The sequence below is a fragment of the Elephantulus edwardii genome, unplaced genomic scaffold (assembly GCF_000299155.1).
Source record: "Elephantulus edwardii isolate Elephantulus edwardi_28Jun2011 unplaced genomic scaffold, EleEdw1.0 scaffold00073, whole genome shotgun sequence".
NCBI lineage: Eukaryota > Metazoa > Chordata > Mammalia > Macroscelidea > Macroscelididae > Elephantulus > Elephantulus edwardii.
The window spans coordinates 2,438,497-2,463,872 of NW_006399823.1; the positions used below are offsets into that span (position 1 = coordinate 2,438,497).

The following is a 25,376-nucleotide window of genomic DNA, read 5'->3' on the forward strand; positions in this document are numbered from 1 at the left end:
CTCCAGAGAGACACCGTTGCTCTTGAGTACTTTAGAGAGGTCCCTAATAGCAGACTTTCCAATCACAATATGTTTTTTGATTTCCTGACTGCTGGTGCCAAGAGTGTTGAAGGTAAAAGATACTAAGATAATTATTTATTATGTTGTTGTTAAATGCCGTCGAGTCGGAGGTGACTCATAACAACCCTATGAATGAAAGACCTGGACACCTGTATAACTTTCGTCCTTACTCCAGTTTCATAGGGTTTCCAGAGGCAAGCTTTTAAGGAAGTGGATGCCACTCCTGCTTCCAAGCTTGTTTTCTCGGGGATCTTCACCAAACACTGTCCACCATGGGTAAGCGTTTGGCTTCACAGCAACCACAAGTTACCTCTGTACAGCAAGTGGACAGACCAGGGTTACAGGACTTAGAAGAATGTTTCACCAAAAGTAAGTAAAGGCAGGCCTGAGGGTTGCAGACTAGAGTCACCCACCTTTGGTTTGGGAGCATAACTTTCTGTCTGCTAGGCCAACTGATCCTCTCTCCATGCTGTTGCTGTTGCTGCTGTTGTTGTTGTTTAGTGCCATCGAGTCGGAGGTGACTCATAGTGACACTATGAATAAAAGACTTGTATAACTTTCGTCCTTTCTCCAGATTCATAGGGTTTCCAGAGGCAATTATTTATTATTTTAGAAAAATTTATAATTCTCACTTGGGCAGAGGAAAATAAATTCTCACCTCCACGCTAGGAAAGGGAAGCTCTGGTGTCTTAGGTGGTAAGGAGGTGTACTGTCAACCCAAAGACACAAGGTTTGAATCCACCACTGCTCTGTGGGAGAAAGATGGGTAATCTCTTCCTGTGTGATTAAATGCCTTTGAAAACCTGCTGAATGATCAGCTATGATAACATGCTGGGAAAGGGTAGAGGGTCAGCAAAGGACAGGAAGACTCTTTACAAGATGGGATGACACAATGGTGAAAACAAAGGATTTGAGCATATTGGAGACTGTGAAGATGATACAAGACAAAGCACCAGATAGTTCATAGTGTTGCTGTAAGTTAAAGTTGCCTTGATGGCACATAACAACAACAACAACAACAATTACAGGTCAAAACATGCAGTTAAAACCCTTTTTGAAGTTTGTGTGCTTTGTCCTAATGATTTAGAAGAAATACGTAGGTTACTCCATTATCTGCTTATTTTAATAGGAAAAAAAGCAAGATATTGTAAATTTCTTAGCTTGTGGATAAAAGAAAATGTTTGTGCTTTCTTCGCTGGTTTATTTTGTAAGAGATTATTAATAATCATTAATTTAAAAATTCTCCTGAATTAAAGATCCCTGATAGTGCATTTTATATGTTTTTCCAGCCCAATGAGCAATATTTTAGGAATGAAGACTGTCACAAAAATATGAACATAAAAGGCAACAGAACTCCTTGTCCCATGCCACAAACTAATATTCCTTATATCAGTGTCTAGAATATTTTAAAAAATAAACAGATTGGTATTGTACACAATTTTTAGGATGTGGTTGGCAGGAATTTCAGCGAGTATTATTTTTGTTTTATAAATTTTCATGAAACATGAGCATCTGAAAGGACTTCTGATTCATCCTGATTATTTTTACAGTTTCAAGGAAATATGCTTTGTGATGACAGATGGCAGTCTTCTCTATCTTATCACCAGTGCTGTAATTTTCACCACACAGACACAGGGCAAGAGTCTTAAACAAGTCATAGATCTAAAAATCAATTCTTTCATCCAGTGCTCAAATTTCATTTTTATTACCACAGTCTTGCTGCAGACCTTAAAAATAATCATAGGTTTATTTGAAGTTGCGGACCAGGAATATCTAACTTGGAAAAAAACCCCAAGCCCTTGTTAAATATATTATAACATGAACCAAGAATTTATCTATGCTACATAGTTTCCCCTTCCCCTTTGTCATGATTTTCCTTCCTGATGAAGGAAAAACAATTTAGACTTGAAGTTGAAAGTTCAGCCAAGCATATATTCTTAGCTTCATAAAACAACTTTCAAAGTAATTGTCTGCTTTATTTTACATTTTTCTACCAGGATGGATATTCAAATCAGAGTTTTGTTTAATAACTATATTCATCACTACTTTTATCATCTTACTGAATACACTGAGGAAAAGTAAGAAGCAAGCTCTTTTAGGCTGGCAGTTTCCTGTCAAAGGTACAACTTTGACTGAAGGATTTAAGGTTGTGCAACAAATTTGTTGCTGGCTTCTATTCCCAGAATTTTGTAATTAGGTTTAGATTGGTTTGTGCAAGATTTTTCAAGTATGTTTTTGGAGAAAATTGGCATCCATCCTACATGTGTGTCAATAAGAATACATTTCCCTATCTAGGCTTATTCTTTTTAACACAAAACTTATTTTTCCATATTTGGTTGCCCCGGGGTAAGAAGCTGAACTATAGTTTGAAGGCATACAGTCCAAATCCATAATTAGTTCCATGGGAGAAGGATAAGCAACATGTTCCAATCTGATTTACTGCCTCTAAAATCCTGCCCCCAGAGAGTCAGCTGTAAGTCAGTTTCCACTTGACTGCACAGAACAACAACAAAATGCAAGGGATGAGGAGCAAATCATTTCAGAGGCTGAGCTTTACGAAGAGTGTGGTATCAAGACTGGAGGAAGATTCATCAACAAATAATATTATGCAAATGACACAATCTTATAAAAATGAGGAGGCCTTGAAATACTTGTTGTAGAAGATCAAGGACTATTATTTTCAGTATGGATTGCATCTCATCATTCAGAAGATAAAAATCCTCACCCCTGGACCAATAGACAACTTCATGATAGATGGAGAAAGAACTGAAATTGTCAATGATTTAATCTTGCTTAGAACCATAATCAACACTCTTGGCACTAACAGTCAAGAAATCAAAAGATATATTGTGTTGAGTAAATTTGCTGTTAAGGATTTCTCTAAAGTGTTAAAGAGAAAGATGATAGTTTAAAGACTAAGGTGCATCTGATTCAAGCTACAGTCCTTTCAGTTACTTCCTATACATCTAAAAGTTAAACAATGACTGATTAAGGATGACAGAAGAAGAATCAATGACATTGAGTTGTGGTGTTGGAAAAGAGTACTGAATATTCCATGGGCTACCAAAAGAAGAAACAGATCTTAGAAAAAATGCAGCCGTGGTCATCCTTGGTCTCACATATCTTGGCCATGTTGTTAGGTGAGGTCAGTCCTTGGAAAAGGAAATCATACTTAGAAAGGTGGAGGGTCAGTGAAAGAGAGGAAGACCCTCAACAAGTGACTATATGAATTGGTCCCAGTATATAAGCGGTGATGAGGATGGCACATGATAGAACAGAGTTCAGATTTATTGTTTATTTATAGGGTAGTTATGAGTTGTTAGTCAACTTGATAGCACCTAACAACAACAACAACAACAATTTGCAAGGGAGCCTTTGTGATGCTGTGGACTGTTAACCTTAAGGTCAGTGTTCTGAACCAACCAACTACTCACTCCATGGGAACAAGATAAGGTAATTTATTTTTGTAAACAAATGCAGACTTGTAAACCGTAAAGGCAGTTCTATTCTGTCCTATATGGTCAGTAAAAGTCAGAATCAAATCAGAGGACTTTTTTTTTCTTCTAATACATGAAGTTCATAGTCTATAGAAAAACTGTAAACTGACCTGGAGAAAAGTTTTAAGAAAATTTCATTGACTTATTTGATTGAACTTTTATTACTATTCTTATACAAGACATCTATCTCTCTGTTAAAAAATTATAAAACATTCTCATAATTGTCTTTAAAAATAAGTACAATTGGTTGTCCAATGTCCATCAAAAATGATAATTATTTTTAGGAGTTGCATTTAGAGGAGATGCCAAGGTTTAGGCTCAGTTGCATCACCACAATAATAAAATTCATTTAAAATAAGCATCTGTATATAGTGCAAAAGGAGTAGTCACATTGCTGCTTCCTACCCACCACCTGTCAGTTTGTCATATTGTGAGGGTTGGCAGGTTGCTATGATGCTGGAAGCTATGCATTCCAGGATGGAAGGTACTTCAAATCCAGCATGATTACCATGGTAGGCTGATTTCTGCAGAGTTTCTAGCTTAAGAGATTAGGAAGCAAGGACTGACAATTTACGCCCAAAAATTCACCAATGAAAACTCTATGACTTAGAGAAAAATATTGTCTGAGACAGTGTTAGAAGATGAAACCCCAAGGTTGCGAGACACTCAAAATACACAATGTTTACAACAATGAACTTGAGCATTTCAATGGTCCTACAGATGGTAGAGGACGTGGCAATGTATATGCTTTGCTACAAAGTCACCACAGGCCAGAACCTATTGGACGATAACTTACAGCATCAACCTGTAGCGGTAGATAAAGGAAGTTGAAATGTGAATAAGCAAAACCAGAATAAAACAAAAAAATATTTAGCAGATATTTAACCTATTTAACACTGATTCTCTGAAACGTATGTCTTCTGCACCCTTTCAAATAGCTTTGCTGAAGTTGACTAACTCACACTAAAAATTCTTCCTCAGTGAGTATATGCCAACTTCTGTATCTATTGAGAAGCTCTGGCGGCATAGGCCTAAGGGAATTGTGCTGTCAACCCAAACGTGCTGTCTCTCTAGCATTTCAAATCCACCAGTGGCTCCATGGGAGAAATATGGACAGTCTCCTGATTTACAGGAGATTTACAGTGTACGAAAATACGATGGAGGATCAGCTGTGTGTGTGTTCCCACTAGAGAACACACTTCCAACTTCACAGTTGAGCTTCTGTATCTATTGTGACTCAGTGGATCTGAGGACAAGGTGAAAGGAAGTCCAATTGCGAGTAAGGCTTAAATTCCTTTTGGGGGTTGGGGGTGGGGTTTGGGGAGGTGCGGGGGGGATTGTGTACCAATGAGGGAGTTTTTCTTTTGCTTTTCAAGGAGAGGAGCAAACGGGGGTGGGGTGGGTGGGAAGGGGATGTGCAAGGAGAAGGGCGCAACAATGAATGTTGTTTGTTGCTGTTGTTGTTATGTGCCCTCGAGTCGCCTGCGATTCATAGCGACCCTATGTACAACAGCCCTAAACTCCGCTCTGTCCTGTGCCAATTGCACTGTCTCTGACACTCCCATCCCAATTATCCCAGTCACTGAATCAATCCACCTCATAGAGGGCCTTCCTCTCCAGCGCTGTCCCTCCACCCTCCCAAGCATGATGTCCCTCTCTAAGGACCGGTCTCTCCTCACAACATGTCCAAAGTATGTTAGACGGAGCCTCAGAATCATTGCCTCCAAGGAGCCATCTGGTTTAACCCTTTCCAGGACAAATCTGTTTGTTTTCCTAGAGTCCATGGTATTCTCAATACTCTTCTCCAGCACCACAGCTCAAAGGCATCAATTCTCCTTCTATCCTCCTTGGTCATTGTCCAACTCTCTGATGCATAACAGGTGATTGCGAAGACCATGGCCTGTAACAGACACACCTTAGTCTCCAAAGAGACACCATTGCTCTTCAGCACTTTGGAGAGGTCCCTAACAGCAGACTTCCCCATTGCAATGCGCCTTTTAATTTCCTGGCTGCTGGCGCCAAGACTCTTGACTATGGAGCCAAGCAAACTAAAGCTGTGTACAATCTCAATCTCTTCACCATCCATCCTGATGCTGCCAATTGGTCCAGTGGTGAGAATCTTTGTCTTCTTGACATTGAGCCTCAATCCATATTGTAGGCTGCAGTCCTTGACACTCTGCAGCAGGCGCTTTTTTTTTTTTTTAAATTCCAATCCTTCAACAATGAATGAATGGAATTTAAAAAAAACAACTAAAAAAACAAAAAACAAAAATTCCTTGCCTGAGCACCACAAAGTCCTTCCTCCCTTGCTAACAAAAAGATGACTCTTAGAATAGCATCTTAAGGTCTTAGGAAGAGGGTCTCCTGTACAACAGAAAGCCTGGGATCATATGTTCAGGACATGCATTATACATTGATAAACACTTTTTTTCTGACTTCCTTCCTTTAAATTTTACATCTTTGCTCTTATTTTCTGTAGCAAGATATTGCAGGTTTTAAATTATTGTTTAATATTATAGATTAATTTTGAATTAAATGAATTAATTTTATTAAGAAGTATCTTTTTTGGTTAAATGCTTTGCACCAAATATTTCTTTTAATTCTCAATACTGTGCTATAGGCCATTATTATTTACCTGATTTTATAATTTAGAATACTTTTAGAAGCCTGAGAAGAAAGTCTCATCCAACTCTTATCCAAAAAACTAAAAAGAGATCTTTTATGTAATTGTTTCCCTTTGCAGGTGATTTATGTTTTACTTAATTCAGGAAAACCAGTTGGTGTTATTTCTAGTATTCTACCGGCCCATCAATTGCTCTCTCCCCTCAGGCAGGGAACCTGCTGTCCCTGAGTCAGATGGAGCTGGCTTTCTTGTTTCCTCAAAGAACTGTGTAACTTTTGCAGCCACAAGAAACTCTTTTAGAGAATTATCCTACTCGAATAAAATCAATGGTGATCAGCTCAAAGTTTCACTGTTTCCCTCCAAGCCGCAACAGGAGGCTTTAGGCGATCCTACTATAGTGAAATGTCTGTTCCTTTGGTTTATAAACAGTTACCAGGGACGTTTAGAAGTTACCAATTTGACATGCTGAGGAATCAGCTAACAGGCCAATATACTTCCTTGAAGTTAGAAAGATTTTTATTCTCTGACTTTAATGTTTAGCTCAATTTCTATTTTTCAGCAATTTTACTATTAAGGATTAAAAAAAAATTCTTCTTCAGTTATTGTTCTTAGATTTTTATCCTGATATAGTTAATTCGTTTTGGAAAAGTCTTGACTATTATTCGTTCTTCTAGAATCTTATTGCCATCTAGTTGACTCATAGTGGACCCGCCAGTGGATTCCTGGAGGCTGTAAATCACACAGGAGAGGATAGTACATCTTTCTCCTTTAGAGCAGCTGAGTTCAAAACAACAGAGAAGCACCTCGTACAGCTTCGAAGTGTGTCAACCATCCTACAGAAATTTAGACTATACCACCAGAGCTCCTGTCTATAATAGGAGCTATGATTATATTGTCACGTTATATTTCACCATATTGTCTCATCTTTCTTTAGTATTTTCCTTTGTCTGTCTCTGTGTTGCTTTATGGACGTGTTACACTGTGGACAGAACTATGCTCCAACTTCACAAGTCTCTAATCAGTTTTGTTTAATTTGCTATTCAATCTATTATTTAAATTTTTTCTTCTATTTCCCTAAATGCTTGTTAATTTTTTTTACAACTTTCATGTCTTTTCCCAAGTTTTCCATCCTAGTTGATGTTTTAGCACAGTGGACATGGTTATACATGGTACTTCTAATATCTATGTCAGAAAATTCCAATCTTTAGAGCTGTGGGCCAACTTCAATTACTTGTTTTTTCTACTGATTCTACACAAACTCAACTACTTTCTGTGCCTGATTATTTCTTAAGAATTGTATCCATGTTTTACTTGTGCAATAAATGTCCGCTTTCCAGAAACCAGTTCTGACTAAATATTTTCCCCTTGAGCTTATGTACAATTTTATAGCTTCCAGAATATTTTTTATACCCATATTTCTCATGTTAGTCTTACCACCAGGCTGTGGGATAGAGGGTGTAGAGGTGGTGGTTGTTGTAGTTGTTAGGTGTCAGTGAGTCGATTATGACTCAACAACAACTCTATGAACAACAGAGCTGAATCTTGACCTATCCTGCACCATCCTCATGACCCCTGACAGGCTCAAGCTCATTCTTGCACACACTGTGTCAATCATCTTGTTGAGGGTTTTCCTCTTTTCGGCTGACCCTGTACCTTTACCAGCATGAAGTCTTTTTTTCCAAAGATTGGGCCTTCTGGATAACATGGCCAAAGTATGTGAGATGAAGTTTTATCATCTTTGCGTCTAGTATCACTTCTTTTTAGACAGAGCTTTTTGTTGTTTGAACGTCCACGGGATATTTAATACTCTTCAATACAATTCAAAGGCAACAATACTTCTTCAGTCTTCCATATTCGTTGCCCAGCTTTCAGATGCATAGGAAGCAAGTGAAAAGACCATGGCTTGGATAGAGGGCTCCTTGTTGTTGTTTTTGTTGTTAAGTGCGGTCGAGTCGTAGGCGACTAATAGCGACCTTAAGAATGAAAGTCCTCAACACTTGCATGATTTTCATCCTTTTTTCAGGTTCATAGGGTTTTCAGAGGCATGCTATTACGGAAGTGGATGCCACTCCTGCCTCCAAGCTTGTTTTAATCAGGGAGCGCCACCAAACACTGTCCATCATGGGTAACTATTATCATATTTGACACATCAGTGTCACAGTGTTCAGCTTCACAGCAACCATAAGTAACCTCTGTACAGCAAGTGGACAGACCAGGGTTATACGACCTAGAAGAATGTTTGACCAAAACCAATTAAAAACAGGCCCAAGGGCTGCATCAAGCTGACATTGAGGTTTACAAGACACTCACCCTCATCCTGCAGGTGTGGCCAGACATTTCAGTATTTTACCATTCTGGCATGCCCTAATGCTGGTGAACTCTGGGCCAGAGACCCCCAACTTACCTTGGTTTGAAAATTAACATAGCTGCTTTGGAAAGGTCTTTGAAAGCAGATTTGCCTATGGTAGGGGGGGTTAGTATTGCATTTCATCGAGTTGGAACCACCCTGCAACTGAGCTCCAGTGGTTTTTCAGAGGCAGCAAATTGCACAGGAGGAGAATGCCCATCTTTCTTCTGTGCAGCAGCTGCTGGATTCAAATCATGTCCTTTTGGAGTTGGAGTTCGGCTTCTTAGCACTAGGCCACCAGTCAGCCTCATTTAATAGTGGAAATGTGAGGCCTGGAATACTTGAGTGCTTATTGATAATATTAGGAGGACAATTCTAAACTTGTGATTCCTGAGCTCAGTACTCAATTGCTCAGTGGTTCAATTACTTCACTGCTGCTGAAATTTATCGCCAAAACCTGTGACTTGGGAGGACCTGATCATGAGCAGAGGGATCTTGCGTCCTTTGAGGTGGTTTGTGAAACCTGCTGACTCTGGACACTTTTCTCTTTTTCTTTCTTCGCCTCCCCATCCTTATTTATTGTTCAACTTTCAGATGCATAGAAAGTAATTGAAAAGACAGGTACATCTGAGGGTTTTTAAACTGACATCACTGCTATTCAGCACCTTGGAGGGGTCCTTGTCAACAGAATTTCCCATTGCAATACTTTTTTTGATTTTTTTTAAAATGAAGAACCTGGATCCATTATTGCACATTTCCTCCTTCCCCAACCCCAGCCCATTTTCACTTTTTTTTCTTTGAAAAAAAGTTCTTTCATTGTCCCTCCCCTCCACATGACCACTTTACTGTGCAACTCTTATTCTGGACTCTTGTTATGCCAACAATACCTAATCATATATTCCTTTTATACAGTTCTCTTCCTCGTCTGTTTCAATGCCGTGAACATTATTTATCCCCTCTTTTCTTAATTTCTCTCCAACCCCATGTCAGTACTGTTCTATAACAGTAGCATTATGCAGTGTTTGTCTTTTTGTGACTGAGATATTTCACTCAGCATAATGTCATCCATAGTTCACGAGTTCTTTGTTTTTCAGTGCTGCATAATAATCCATTGTGTGAATATACCACAGCTTCTCTATGCATTCATTTGTTGATGGGCACTTGGGTTGTTTTTGGTATTTGTATTTGGTATTGTTTCTTTGGTATTGTGAACAAAGCAGCATTAAACATGAGTGTGCATATATCTGCTTGGGTGTCAGTTATGGTGTCTTTAGGGTATATTTCCAGTAGTGGAATTGTTGGGTCAAATGATATTTCTATTTGCAACTTTTTGAGAAAATGCCATACTGACTTCCATAGTGGTTGCACCATTTTGCACTCCCACCAACAGTGTATAAGGGTTCCAGTTTCTCCACATCCTTGCCAACATTTGTTGTTTGCTGCTCTGTTAAATTTTGCTATTCTGACTGGGGTGAGATGATATCTCATGGTTGTTTTGCACTTTTCTCTTTGTCTTAATTAAACATTGTATTGTCTTAAACCTGCAGGAGGGCCAGCTATGGGTTGCTTCAGACCCAATAGTATACAACAACAACAACAACAACAAAAATAGTATACAACAACAACAATAACATGTTAAAAATATATAAACTACAATAAAAGTTCCTAAAGAATTGTTTCTAAATATTCATCTTTCATAAGATTTGCTTTTAATCTTTTAAAAAATAAACAATTCAGTGATGTAAATGATGTTCATTATGTTGTGCAACTACCACCACTATTTCCAGACATTCTTCATCACCTCAATAAGAAACTCAGTATCTCTTTAGCAATAACTCCTTGCTCCTGCCCACAACCAGCCCAGGTAACCACTAATAAACTTGATACTATGCATTTATCCATTCAAGAAATTGCATGTTAGCAGAATTATATAATAATTGCCCTTTTGTATCTGATCTACCTCACTCTGCAGAATATTTTCAAGGTTTATTCATGTTGTAGTACATATCGAAATTTCATTTTCCTTTATGGCTCAATACTGTTCCATTGTTTGCATATACTGCATTGTATTTATCCATTCATCTGTTTGTGGACATGGGCTGTTCCTATATTTTGGCGATTGTACATAATGCTGCAATGGTGACTGGTGGACACATATCCACTTACCTTTTCAATGCATCAAATGCATCTGGATCTTTATCAGAAGTTTTTACTAGAGAGCAGCATGAGGGAGAGTAAGTTATTGTCCTATTAGACAGGCTCATAATTATTAGAGTCTTTTTCTTTTTATTAGCCACTTTAGACACTCCAGTTAAAATGACATGATGATGGATAGGTGTCCTAAGTCCTATTATGGACTCTCTTTGAAATGCTACCTATTCCTACACTCAAAACTACACTGTACCTTCTTCCCCTCCACCCTTGTCCTTTATGCTTTTGAATGGTTATAATTTTGCTCAGTTAAGTCCTACATAGTCATTGATCAGAGTATTGGCCAGAATTCTGTCCCGGTGGCCCTGGGGTTGGTGCGCAGCTGGACTCCTGACAGGGAGGGGGACAATTGGCTTTCTGGAGGGTGTCTCCTTACCACTGAGGAGAGGCCGGTTGTGCTGGTAGGTGGTTGGCAGCTGGCCAATATCTTCAGTCCTGTGACTCATCACTCGGGACAGGTGGCCTGTGTGGTGCAGGCTCCCCACAATAATGCTGTGGAGGTAAATGGGCTCAATGAAGTGACAGAGGAGGGCGCCCTGGAGACCCAGAACATTCCACCTGAAAGAAAGGAAAGGGGAGGGTCAAAAACTAATTTAGAGAAAGTGAAAAGCAACCCTCTCAAGTCCATCCAGGGCACGTCTTCTTACCTTGGCTTGTTTTGCAAAGTGCGGATGGCATTCCCTCCCCTCGCGCTCCGTGATTGCTGTGATGCCACATTTCCCATGGCGCTGATGGAAAGGTCTCGCCTGGGAGCGCTGCAGACACAGTGGACTGAGCACAACAGGCCTTGGCCTTGTGGCGACTAATGATTCCGAGTTCCTCTAACTGCTGTTGGATTGAGTTCTGAGAATCGTCCTGCATTTTAATAAACTGGACTTCTTTTTCTGGGAAACGGAGTTGTGAGGTTGTGTGGAAACTCTCTATTCTTTCCGCTACTTAAAATCAAATGTATTTATTTATTTATTTCTAATAGGACATCTTGTTACCGAAGTCAATCTGACTTTCCCCCTTAGATTAGCTGGAAAATATCAGAAATTGAGTTTATTTTACTTTAGGACAAAATATTCTCTCCCACTCCTTTGTCCTCAGCAGTCAGAACGACCTAGTGTATTGAGATTAAATGACATTAATCAATGACCTTATTTCCAGTCTGAGGAGGATTTTGATTTTCGACACATCAGAGATGAATTTCAAGGCCATTTTCTCAGAAATAAGCATAGCTCTGGGTGAATGCTTTTGCCTCTCTAAGAAAGGTGTCAGCAGCACTTTGGAGATTTCGTCCCACACATTTGGGTGGTAAAAAGTTATACATATCTGTTATTTAATGCAACATTTTGTGATGTCCCCTCTAAGTAATGTGTTTTGAATCCAACTCCCATTAGTACAAAGTATTATGTAGCTAATTTCTTACATCATTGTTCTTTTCATTAATTAACATTTCTCCACTACTCAGGCAATTATTGTGGTGTCTCCATGCTGTACACCTCTTCTCATGATTAATAAGGAGTCATTATATTTCCCTTTCCTGAAGCAGTCAATTAACACAGAATTCTTTCCATTAATTACTGAATGTTTAAAACCAGCTTGCTCTACCTGGAGAGCAATCTGCTCTGAGAACCTGTGACACCAATTGCTTTAAAAAGTTCTCTTTAAATTTTATTCCAAAAACACAAGCAATTTAGCTGGCAATATTAATTTGCCTCAGAAGCATCGCGGTGAATGAGAAACATCTTTTAATCTCATGCAAGAAAAGGCAGCCATCTGGCTGGCGAGGTTTGCGGAGAGCCACTCTCCTGCTCTCCCCCGGTAAATGCAGGTCATTAAAGTAATGTGTTCATCTACATAAAACTCAAATGGAATATAAAAGGTAATATTTATATACAAACAATTTAGTCCCACAATTTAAACAGTCATTGGTTTTATGAAACATTTACTTTAGTTGATCAGATTTGCATAACTTCATTGTTAAAAAAAAGTACATTGGTCATTTCTAGAAGTCAGATCATTTCTCCCAGAAAGGAATGAAATGGCTGTCCTACATGGATATAATTTTTCCAAGAATTAATACCAGAAAGTTTTCAAGGGAGATATTTCTTCAACAACAAAAGTGTTTTTTACTGCATTTCTGCCTTGTGGAGTGCCTACAAGGTGTCAGGCAGGTCGTTTTGCATTAGTTATTGTTTTTTGCCTTCAAGTTGCTTCCAACCTCACGTTTGTTGAGTGCAAGTGTGCACCAGAGTTTTCCAGACTGATCTTTTGGAAGCAGATAATCATGCCTTTCTTTTTGAGATGTCTCGGGTGGGTTTGAACTGTCATCCTTTTGATGAGCAGTGAAGCAGTTGCGTCTTTACGTCACCCAGGGTCTTATTTCTGTCTAGAACTCTATTTTCCCCACTACATACCAATTTGACATGCGGGCCCATGGCCTTTGGTTCTCTGTGTGTATGTGTGTTATTTTTCTTCTCATGGATGTGTTACAGAATTTCTAAAAAAAAAAAAAGTGGAGGAAAGGAGGTTTTAGGTTTGTTTGCTTCTGAGCTTTCCCCAGAAAAGGGAAACAATTTTGGTATTTTTTGAGCACTGATTGAGGGATTTGACTATTCTTCTTAAAGCTGACACTAGAATATTTTGGCATTACTAAGGACAGATGAAAAAGTGGAGAGACATTCAAAAGTCATCTCCATATAATCTAGGAAGTTATGCGAGAAAAAAGAAGAGGTGACAGTAACAGAAGTGACAAAAGTGTAACTCTATTTCATGATAAAAGTTCTTGGTACTAATTTTTAGTGTATTTTTATTCCTAAGTCAAGTACAGACTTTCTTAAATATTCTTTTGCATTAATGAGAGCAGTTTTGTTTGCAAAACAGCAGTAGTGGCAAATGGCTACAGTCGATTTGCATGCTACAATTACGAGTTAGTTTTTCAGGTAAGAATACTAGGTGTGAGACAATTTAAAAAGCTTTTATAATTTATCAGACTTCTAGTGAAGTTTTAAATTTCTTGTCAATCAAAAGGATATGTATAAAAATGGATATTCCCTCCATCTACAAATGTTTTATAAGCCAAATCTTGCACAATAGAATTAGCATTCACAGACAATGTCTTTGCACATTAGGCTATCAAAGCACTGGCTTTGAATAAAACTTCTGGAACATATTTGAATGCTTCTGACTCTATAAGGTCACCAGGAGTCAGAACCAACTTGATGGAAATGGGTTTTACTTTTCATTTTGTTTTCATTCTACAGGATTGTCTAAAGACAAATAACTGCTATATCTGCTTCCCTCTTAATAACCTTTACAATAAGGAGAAAATCAACCTTCTCTTTGCCTGGTTATAGGAGTTTAAACTTATTCAGCTAGCAGGATCAATAAAACCAAATGTCTTCCTGAATATAAACTGGAGAATTTTCAGTGTTCAGAACTGAATGGAAAAATACCTCTCATTTTGTTCAAACAGATGATATTACTGCAATGTTGACAGAAAAAAAGCCCCCATCCCCTGTCTAGTTTTCAATATAGATAATCCCTAAATAAATATATTTTTGTCTGTTTGTCAATCACTGAAACCCCACAGATAAGTGTTGAAAAGATCTTGGAAAAAAACGACTGCTTTTCTTTAACCAAGAGATGCAATCATGTTCACTTCAAATCTTGGCCTCCAAGTAACAATGAGAACAATGACAAGATTCCTCGCAGGATAGGCTCTAGTTTAGTCTGGCACTACAGGTGTGAGCCGTAGCCACAAGACAGAGAGAAAGAACATCTACCATTGCATTGTTTTGGACAGTTTGTGTTATTTTCTGTTGGTTTCACCATCTTGATGTGACCCTGAGAGGAATTTTAACTCTCCAAAATTGTAGCGAAGGCTGCAGGACGGTTGTCAAGTAGCATAAAAAACACATGCTTAGTTCACTTTCTTCTTCATGTGGAATCTCTGGCTACTGTCAACTTATTTGTTCCTTCCTAGAATCTCAGTTTATTCTTAACATTAAATACAGCACCCGATACATTGTAGGCACTCAGTGAAAGCTACTAGATGGCAAAAACCCCACACATTTTACCCAATTTATTATTACCCAACTGGTAATAATAAATGAATGTTAAATTTTATTCACTAAGCTGTCCTCTGTGATATATATGCGTGTATACACATGTACATATATGCATGTGCACATAGGCACACATATACATGTGCACACACATATAAGCACACACATGCATGTATGAATGGATGAGTACATATATGTGTACACATGTAGGTGTATTTGTTATTGTTGTTATGTGCTGTCGAGTCATCTGCGACTCACAGCGACCCTATGTACAATAGCCCTAAACCCTGCTCTATCCTGTGCCAATCTCACTGTCTCCGACACTACTCCCATTACCCCAGTCACTGAGTCAATCTGTCTCATCCAGGGTCTTCTTCTCCTGTGCTGTCCCCCACCCTCCCAAGAATGATGTTCCTCTTCCTAAAGTATGACAGACAAAGCTTCATAATCCTTGCCTCCAAGGTGCAGTCTGGTTTAACCCTCTCTAGGAAGAACCTGTTTGTTTTCTTAACAGTCTATGGCATATTCAATACTCTTCTCAAATAGCACAGCTCAAAGGCATCAATTCTCCTTCTATTGTCCCTAGTCATTGTCCAGCTCTCTGATGTATTATGTGTCTATTATATATACATTTATATATATGTTGTTGTTATGTGCTGTTGAGTTGCCTGCCACTCATAGTGACCCTATGTTCAAAAGCTCTGAAGCCTGCCCTGCCCTGAGCCAGTCTCACTGACTCCGACACTCCTACCCCCCTTGTCCCAGCCACTGTATCACTCCATCTCATCTGAGGTCTTTCTCTCTTCCACTCTTCTGAGCATGATGTCCTTCTCCATGGACTGGTCTCTCCTGGCCATGTGCATAAATAAACATTGTTGTTAGGAGCTGTCAAGTTGGAATTGACTCAGAGCTGACACTTCAGCAGGTTTTAGAAGCTGTAAATCACACAGGAATTGATTGTCTATCCTTCTTCGGCAGAGCAGCTTTTGGGTTGGCCCTGTAACTCCTTACCACTAAGTCACCAGAGCTCTCTCTCTATATGTAACTTTCCCTCAGAGGAAATATATATAGAGAGAGATATATAGAGGAAGGCTCATCAACAGTCATGCTATGCAGATAACACAACTTTGCTTGCAGAAAGTGAAGAGGCATTGAAATATGTGCTAACAAAGGCCAAAGACTATAGCTTTCAAAATGGATTACATCTCAACATCAAGAAAACAAAAATCTTCACCACTGGGCCAGGAGGCAATATCATACCACTTAGAGAAACTATTTAAATTGTCCACGATCAGCACCTGTGGTAATAGCAGTCAAGATGTGAAAGGATGTGTGTTGCACTGGGAACCTCTGCTGTCACGAACCTCTTTAAATGCCAAAAACCAAAGGTGTCAGTTGAAAGACTCAGGTATACCAGATCCAAGCAATATTTTTAATTGCTTCCTATGCATGTGAAAGTTGGACAATGAATAAGGATGACAGGAGAATAACTGATGACTTAGAATTGTGGTGCTGGAGAAGAATAAGGAATATCTCATCAACTGCCAAGAGAACAAACAAGCCTATATTGGAGGAAGTGCAACCAGGTTGCTCTATAGAGGCAAGGATGGTGAAACTTTGTCTCGTAGACTTTGGACATGTTGTCAGGAAAGGTTGTTGTTAGATGTCACCAGGTTGAGTACAATAGGAAAGGCTAGTCCTTGGAAAAACATATCATGCCGGGAAAGGTAGAGGGCCAGAGAAAAAGGGGAAGAAGAATGGCACATCAACACAGAGACTTTAACAACAGGCTTGAGTATAACTGGGGTTATGAGAATAGCGCATGATAGGACAAGGTTCAGCTCTGTTGTTCATAGGATCACTATGAGTCCTGGTAGACTCAATGGTACCCAACAACATCTCTCTTGATGTCTCTAGGAAAGTTAGTATTTTTGTTTTTTTAAATATTTGGAACTTGGTGAAAGCAATACCTCTTTTGTGGTTATCTGTTATTGTTTTTGGGTGACTAAGTTTAAATCCTTGATATTCATCAATGGTTGTGGAGAACTGCTCTTAAGGAAAACTTGCTTTTGGCATTAAGAGTTACTGGTGGGGCTTTATAAGAAGTCCTGGTGGTGCAGTGTGTTATGTGTTGGGCTGTTAATGACATTTTAGAGGTTTACAATCTCTAGATGCTCCCAGGGGGGATGGAGAACAGTCCATTTACAGCCTTGGAAACCTGACGGAGAGTTGTCATGATCACAATAGACTCAAAAGCAATGGGTTTTGTTTTTTATTTTAAAATTTTTAAATTACACTAGTCTATTTACAAAACTCGAATACATTGTTTCCCCAGAACAGATTCTTCCAATTTCTCTCACACCCCATTAAATTGTACAACTCCAGGGGCAGGTTTTGGGTTTTTTTTAGGAGTGTGTGGCTACATGACCTCACCTCCGAGGCTTTACCTCAGCATACCAATTGATTTGTTTCAACAGACGGACACTGCCCTGGATGTGCTCACTAAGTTGTGCCAGGAAATCTGGAGGACAGCCACCTGGCCAACTGACTGGAAGAGATCAATCAGTATTTGTTCCCATTCCAAAGAAAGATGACCCAACAGAGTGTGGAAATTGTTGAACAATATCATTGATATCACATGCAAGCAAGATTCTGATGAAAATGATCCAAAAACAATTGGAACAATATGTCAACAGAGAACTGCCAGATGTGCAGGCTGGCAGAGAACTGCCAGATGTGCAGGCTAGGTTTAGAAGAGGTCATGGTACTAGGGATATTATAGCTAATGTTAGATGGATCTTGGCAGAAATTGTCTATGCGAAGGCGTTTGACTGTGTGGGTCACAACAAGCTGTAGCTGACTCTGAGAAGAATGGGAATCCCAGAACATTTGATGGTGCTAATACGAAACCTCTACTTGGACCAAGAGGCAGTCATCAGAACAGAGCAAGGAGACACTACATGGTTCAAAATCAAGAAAGGGGTCTGTCAGGGATGTATTTTGTTTCCATACCTTTTCAATCTGTATGCAGAACAGACCATCCAAGACACTGGGCTATACAAGGAGGAATGTGGCATCAGAATTGGTGGAAGAATCATCAACAACCTGCATTATGTGGATGATACAACCTTGCTTGCTAAAACTGAGGAGGACCTGAAGCGCTTGCTGCAGAAGGTCATATCTTCAATATGGATTGAAGCTCAACATCAAGAAAACAAAGATTCTCACCACTGGGCCAATTGGCAGCATCAGTATGGATGGTGAAGAGACTGAAATAGTTAACAGTTTTAATTTACTTGGTTCCACAGTCAACACTATTGGTAACAGCATGCAGGAAATCAGGAGACAAATTGTATTGGGAAAGTCAGCTGTGAGGGACCTCTTAAGAGTACTGAAGAGCAACAATATCAGGCTGGAGACTAAGGTGCTCCTGATCCAAGCAATACTCTTCACAATTATGTGTTATGCATTGGAGAGTTGGACAGTGAATAGGGTTGACAGAAAGAGAATTGATGCCTTTGAGCTGTGGTGCTTGAGAAGAGTGTTGAATATACCATGGACTGCTAGGAGAACAAACAGGTTTGTCCTGGAGAGGGTGAAGCCTGAATGTTCCCTGGAGTCAAGGATTCTGAAGCTTCGTCTGATATATTTTGGGCATGTTGCAAGGAGGGACTGGTCCTTGGAGAGGGACATCATGTTTGGGAGAGTGGGGGGACAGCACAGGAGAGGAAAACCCTCGATGAGATGGATCGATTCTGTGAGTGGAGTGGTGGGAATGAGTGTGTTTGAGACGGTGGGGTTGACACAGGATAGAATGGTGTTTAGGGCTCTTGTACACAGGGTCGCTATGAGTTGCAAGTGACTCGATGGCACATAACAACAACAACAACAACATTCTGAGAGTGGGAAGAGTGGCTTCACAGGTATGTGATGATTCTTAGACTTGATTTCCTCTTGGAACTTAAAATCAGTTTTAAAGCAGGGACCCTGAATTTTATTTTGTCCTGGAGACTGTTAGTTTTATAGCTGGCCCTCTGCATGTGTGTCTGGTTTACACATTTATTCTCCCTGGCCATGTTTCTATTTCACATCCTACCAAGCAAACAAACCGCCTGTTGTCATACAGTTGATTTCAACTCATGGTGACACTGTGCGTGTTGGACTAGAGCTGGGTTATCTTTACCTTTTGGAAGCAGATTGTCAGGTCTTTCTTATGAGGCACTTCTGGGTGAGTTCCAACAGCAAGCTTTTAGTTAGCAACAGAGAACCCAAAGTATCTGCATCCCTCATTCTGGGTGTCTGAAGTCCCTCTCTGGGAGAACCATAGTTGGGCTGAGAGTGCAGGAGAAGGAGAAAAACGGGGTGGGGAGAGGACTGACGACTGGCACATGTTAAGTGTAAGTTTGAGTGTGGTTCAGTACAAGGTCTAGCTAATTCCTCAACACCACAGTTTGGTGGAAGAGAGAAAGGAGGCCTGGAGCTACAGAGAACTGACTGAAGAATCAGAGGACAGCATAAACAATTGGAGAAGGTTATACCTTTGCTGCCTGTATTCTTACCTTGCACTTTGGTGAGACTTTTCCATTATACCTTTACAATAATTCCCCTTCTCTGTTGAAAGTATCTCAGCTTGGTTTCTCAGATCCATAGCCCAAACTTCAGGCAGGGTATAGGCTATCTGACTATGAACACACATAACCCCAAATTCCAGGTGTCAAGCAATCTGGGAACCAGCTTGTTGTTTTTAGGTGCTGTTGAGTTGAGTACAACTCATAGCAAGCCCTTGACGAACAGATATGAAGCCTGTCCTATCCTGTGCCATCCTCACCATCTCTGTTATACTTGAGCCCATTGTTGAAGTCTCTGTGTCAGTCCAACTCTATGGGGGTGGGGGGGGAATCTTCCTCTCTTTCACTGACACTCCATCCTTCCAAACATGACATCCTTTTCTAAGGAATAGCCATTCCTAGCAAAATGTCCAAAATATGTGAGAGGAAACACTGTTCTTTCTTTCAGCAGTCCATGTGATATTAGTGCTCTTCTCCAATACCACAGCTCAAAGGCATCAATTCTTTTACTGTTATCCTTAGTCATCGTCCAGTTCTCAGATGCATAGCAAGTAATTGAAAAGACCGTGGCCTGAATCAGACGTACCTTAGTCTTCAAACTGACATTATTACTCCTCAGTGTTTTGGAGAGGTCCCTGGAAGCAGACTTGCCTAAAGCAATACATCTTAATTCCTGACAGTTGGCACTGGGCAATGCTAGGGCACAGATTTTACCATGTGTGTATCCTATGTAAGTTCACAACTGGGACTGTTTTGCTGGACTACAAGCTCTATTCTCTCTTCTTAGAAAACATAGCACTTATATAATTCATCACACTTAATTTGATGTTCGTGTTGTTCTGTGGAGGTGTCTAAGATATACCTAATCTATTCTTATATTTTCTTTTAACATTAATTTTAAATCCTGTTCATCTAGTGAGTAACAGTTTCTCTTTTGCAGAAATATCACTTTTCAGTCCTTTGCTGTATGTACATGGTCTGCACAATGTCCTCAGAGGGTGGATTGGTGGTGATACCTTTAAATGAAAATAATTGTGCTGCTCTGCCCACTTCACATTGTGCAGGAAATGAAAAGATAACAAATACACTATTAATTTGTGATTACTTTTCTATCTGATTTTGGACTTTATTGCTTACCACTTTCCTGAAAAAAAAACTTGTATAAAATTTCACTTGAAAGTAAAAGAACCACACAATCTCGGAGAATGAGTAAAGAGTCTAGTAAAGTATGCTGTGAAAATCCTGGCGAGGGTGTTATGAAAAGCAGCTGTTTTAAAATGATCTATATTTTGAGTTCTTGAGGCTTCCAACCCAAAGTCAGGTAGTTAGAATCCACCAGTTGCTTTAAGGGAGAAAAGTGGATAATCTCCTCTCCTGTGATTTACAGTCTCTGAAAACCTCTTGCAGGTCAACTATCTATTGGTTCTGAACCAATGGCAATGAGCTGGTGTGAGTGGACTAATCTATTAAAAAGCTTAGTTGCTAACTAAAATACTGGTGGTTTGAATCTACCCAGAGGCACCTGAGACAAAAGGCTGGATGATGAACTTTTGAAAAATCAGCCTTTGAAAACCCTACGGAGTATAATTCTACACTGGTGCACCTGGGGTCACCAAGAGTCAGAAACGCCTCATTATCAACTGGCTACTGGTTACATGTGGAGATTAGAAAAGTAAAGCACACTTCAATTTAGTTTCAATAGAACTGTTAACATTTTAAAAGTAAGTGAACTGTCAATATACCAAATAGAAAGCGTGTCAGACTTTCCCCCCAGGTGGGCTGGGTGGTAGAGAGGATAGAGAAACTCACACTGAGAGAATTTTGAAGCAGCCAATCTCCATAATCAGAAAAAGCAGCTTGCTCTTCACATTCTGACATCGACGTTTAGAAATCAGACAGTGTCTTATTCTCCCGAGAGCACTATAATTTTTTTACAGTTCATTTTTATGGAGAAAGTTTTAATCTGCTCATTTAAGGACACATTGTGATCAATAATCAAGCTCAGGTACTTAAAATTAGAAACCATATCTAAAGGAACATTAGTTCCAGAAGATTTAGATTTTTATATGCCACTCAACTTTTGATTCTTTGAGACAAAAGGGGGGAAAATACCATTTTATCTCTCCCCAGTTTTTAAGTAGACTGAAGAGTTGGCCCTATTTATGGAGCATGGAATCTCATACTCTCACAGACAGACAGACAGACAGACAGACATCTAAGGGACTATGGCACATGACAAAGCACACTTGCTATAGTCAGCTCCTTGTCCACTGAGGGGCAGGGATTTAGTCAGTCTTGAAGTATTTAGCTGAGGAGAAAATGGACTAACCTTTAGTGTGCCGCATTTGTTATTAGGTGCCATTTAGCTTTAATGTTTGGTTTTGAAAGTCAATTTTCATTGACATGGTGAAATAACCCACTTCTGCAGCTTTATTTAGTCTCACTGGGATAGGAATTGAAAAGTTAATTTTACTATGGTTTGATCTGTTTCCATAATTTTTCAAAGACCAAATGTGTTAGGTAGCGAGTAATTTGCTTATCCTAGTTATTAGTTCCCTGAGGCCCTGTATTTAATTACCACAGACTTGGTGGGTTAAGCAGGAGAAATGTATTCTCTCACAGTTGTGGCCAGATCTGAAGTAACGGTGTGGGAAGGATCACACTCCCTTAGAGGCTCTAGGGGAAAGCTGGTGCCATGCCTCTTCTCCAGCTTCTGGTGGCTGCTGGCAGTGCTTGGTGTTCCTTGGTTTGAGGCCAGGGATGAATTACTCAATAAGCAAGACAAATATGTGTTCAGGGTTTCCACAAAACAGGATTCCTATTTGTCCAAAGCAAAGAGCCGTAGATGCCAAGCAGATAGGACACAATGAAAAGTGAGTGCTGCTATGGAAGGGAATGGGCTGGGCACTGAATAAGATGGATATAATTTTATGAAGTTTGTATATGATAAGCAGTTATAGTTTCCTTTTTATTTCAGACTAGTTGCATATAACCTCTCCTTCAGGTTTCTTTTTCATCAGCTCCATAAGAATATGGCAAAGGCACTGTAATCACATAAATTGTGATATATCTGGTCCTGCGCAAAGTTAACAAAGCTAATTTTAGAATGAATGCACCATTGGGTTAGCGTTGTGTTCTTCCGATTGTTCTTGCCTCTATTGGATATCAGAGGCAATCCAATAGACTGTAAAGACACAGCATGAAAGGGCAAAAGGTGAATGTGCAAGTTTTTACACAATATTTCAAGGTGACAACTACTCAGGAGGTCTACAAAGGACCCACCAACAAATATTGCACAAGAAAAGAATGAAATGATTTCTGACGGCCTCTAAGTACTATTTCTTTTCACCAACTTAGACCTACCTACTAAATTTCAAATATAAATTTTTGTGTTAACATCCAAATTTGAACGAATATAAATGATATTTGGGTTTTAAATTTTATTTTTGTCAATTATCCAAGTTTGTTTGCTATTGGAAGAACCAAATTTTCTAAAGTGACATAATTTTATAATCAAGTAGAATGAAAGGCCACAACTTAGAAAAGTGAAAACATGAAAGCTTAGAGAAGATAAAAGTCGATGGTTGGTGGATCTCTCAAGAAAACTCTGAAGTTAGCTTTCTTTTTAAAATGTAATAAAGAAAAAGATTTATTCTATTAAATATTCAAGTTTAATAGGTAAAACTGATTGCACTAGTACTGGTTTTTCCTAGAGTTTAGAAGAGACATCCTTCTAGGACAGTTAGAGGAGCAGAGCAAGAAAGGAAGATCCTTAACAAGACAGATTGATGCAGCTCCCACCACAATGGGCTTGAGCACGGCGGGGATCCTGAGGATGGCACAGGACAGTGCAATGTGCAGATATGCTTTCAAACGGTTGTTCTGAGTTGCAGTAATCTTGGTGATATTAAAAAACAACACTACTGCTAGTGCTGAAATTACTAATAGCCATATGAGTGGAGCAGACTTTTCCCCCTAAACTTCACACATTGCTTGCTGTAGTAAAAAAAAAAATAACAAATTAACTATAGTTTATAAAGGGCAACTATTTTAAAATTTGAAATTGATGCATGTGCAAATCCAATAAATAATAGAACTTGTTGTTGTTGTTAAGTGCTGTCGAGTCATAGGCGACCCTATGAACAAAAGACCTGAACACTTGTATAATTCTGATCCTTTCTCCAGGTACATAGGGTTTCTGGAAGCAAGCTATTTTGGAAGTGGATGCTATTCCTGCGTCTAAGCTTGTTTTAATCGGGGAGCTCCACCAAACACTGTCCACCATGGGTGACCAATATTGCATTTGGCACATCAGGGTCACAGTGCTCAGCATCACAGCAACCACGAGTTACCTCTGTACAGCAAATGGACAGACCAGTACTACACCACCTAGAAAAATGTTTGACCAAAAACAATGAAACGAGGGCCCTACAGCATTTAAAAATTCCAGCACACACACAGGCTGGTGGACTGATAGCCAGAGACCTCCAGCTCATCTGGCAAGTCTCATCTGCTGACACCCACTTGGGATGAAAAGAAAGTCTTAGGAGCCCTGAGCGTTCCATACATGTCCCTCCTCAAGATGTGAGAGGCCATCATAACTTCCAGCATAAAACCAACTCACAACAACAGTGTATAAAGGGCAACTATTAGAATCTGAAATTGATGCATGTGCAAATTCAATAAGTACTAGAACTATAAACCCACTTTTTGAAATAATTTTTCTTCCAATGATATAAACTGATTGAAAGAGGCCCATGTTTGTCAACATCACAGTGATCCATTTGAAAATTCATGTCACATTTTTGGATGGTAATCCAAAAGGGTCTGACATTAGAATATATTTCTGGGTGCAGAGACAATAGTGAAAATTATAAGGCAAAAAGTATTAAATATATCATGGATTTCCAAAAAAGAAACAAATCTTAGAGTAACTACAGCCTTCGGGTGCTCCTTAGAGACTAGGATGGTGAGACTTGCAGTCATGGTCATCTTGTCAGGAGAAGCCAGTCTTGAAAGGATCTTTTATGTTTGGAAAAGTGGAGTGTTGAAGAAGGAGAGGAGTATTTTAAATGAGATATATCACCAACAAAATGGATTGACACAGTGACAGCAACAATGGACTTAAATACAGTGGAGAGTTTTTGAATGGTACAGGATCAAGCAGGGTTTCCATTTGATGTGCCACTCTGAGTCAGTATTGGCTTGATGCCATCTAGCAACATGCATGAATCTTGTGATTGGAGCAACTCAAATATAAGTTGTTAATAATGAAAACAGTTCAATTCACAGAGGTTGCATGTTGTCATATTGAAACTAACGTCATACTTTTGGAAACACAAATTAAAGAAGTATTGGAAATGTTTTACAATGTGGTGTTGCTTTGATTACAACGAATGCCATACGTAGATTATTATTATTTTAAGGAAGAAATGAAGCAGTTAAGTCCATATAAAATGGAAAGTTTCTGAGTATACCTGACCTTGTTGCTCAGGTAGATCCATTTTTAGTAGGTCACATCTCAAAACATGGTAACACAAGGAAAGGCAACTTATTCTATAGCTAAATTGCAAAGAATTAATAAATTTGTTGAGAACCTAGTGGCAAGATGCTTCACTGCAATCCCAAAGCATGTGGGTTTGAATCCAATAGTATCAAGGGCAACCTCCTCCTTTGCCATTTACTCCTCTGAAAATCCTCTAGAGGGTCGGCTTTGAGTTACTTCAGACTCAATGGCACACAACAGTAAATGATTAAGTTTGATCAACTATTTTAAGTGAAAGAAATATACCTTGATATTTCCATCTGTACATTTCACTTGTTATTTTTCCTATAGATAAGCTTAGTAATGTTTTATGAGATACTTGTAACCAACAGATGAAAAAAAATTGTGAAGTGATTTATCACATTTACTAGCTTAAAACACATTTGTGCAGAACTTGTGAATTGATTTAAATGAAATTGACTTGCAAAGTTGGTCTAAATTCAGAGGCCAGTCTTATGACAATGTGGTCAATA

General features: G+C 39.2%; 1 protein-coding gene across 1 annotated transcript in view; it reads right to left on the reverse strand.

Moving 5' to 3' along the window:
* Positions 1-25,376, reverse strand: part of LOC102877262 (double-stranded RNA-specific editase B2-like) — a 337,013-nt gene that overhangs the window by 34,595 nt on the left and 277,042 nt on the right. The window contains exon 8 of the mRNA XM_006888956.1: positions 11,115-11,296. Within this exon, the coding sequence (XP_006889018.1) occupies positions 11,115-11,296 (182 nt within the window). The remainder of the gene's footprint in view (positions 1-11,114; positions 11,297-25,376) is intronic.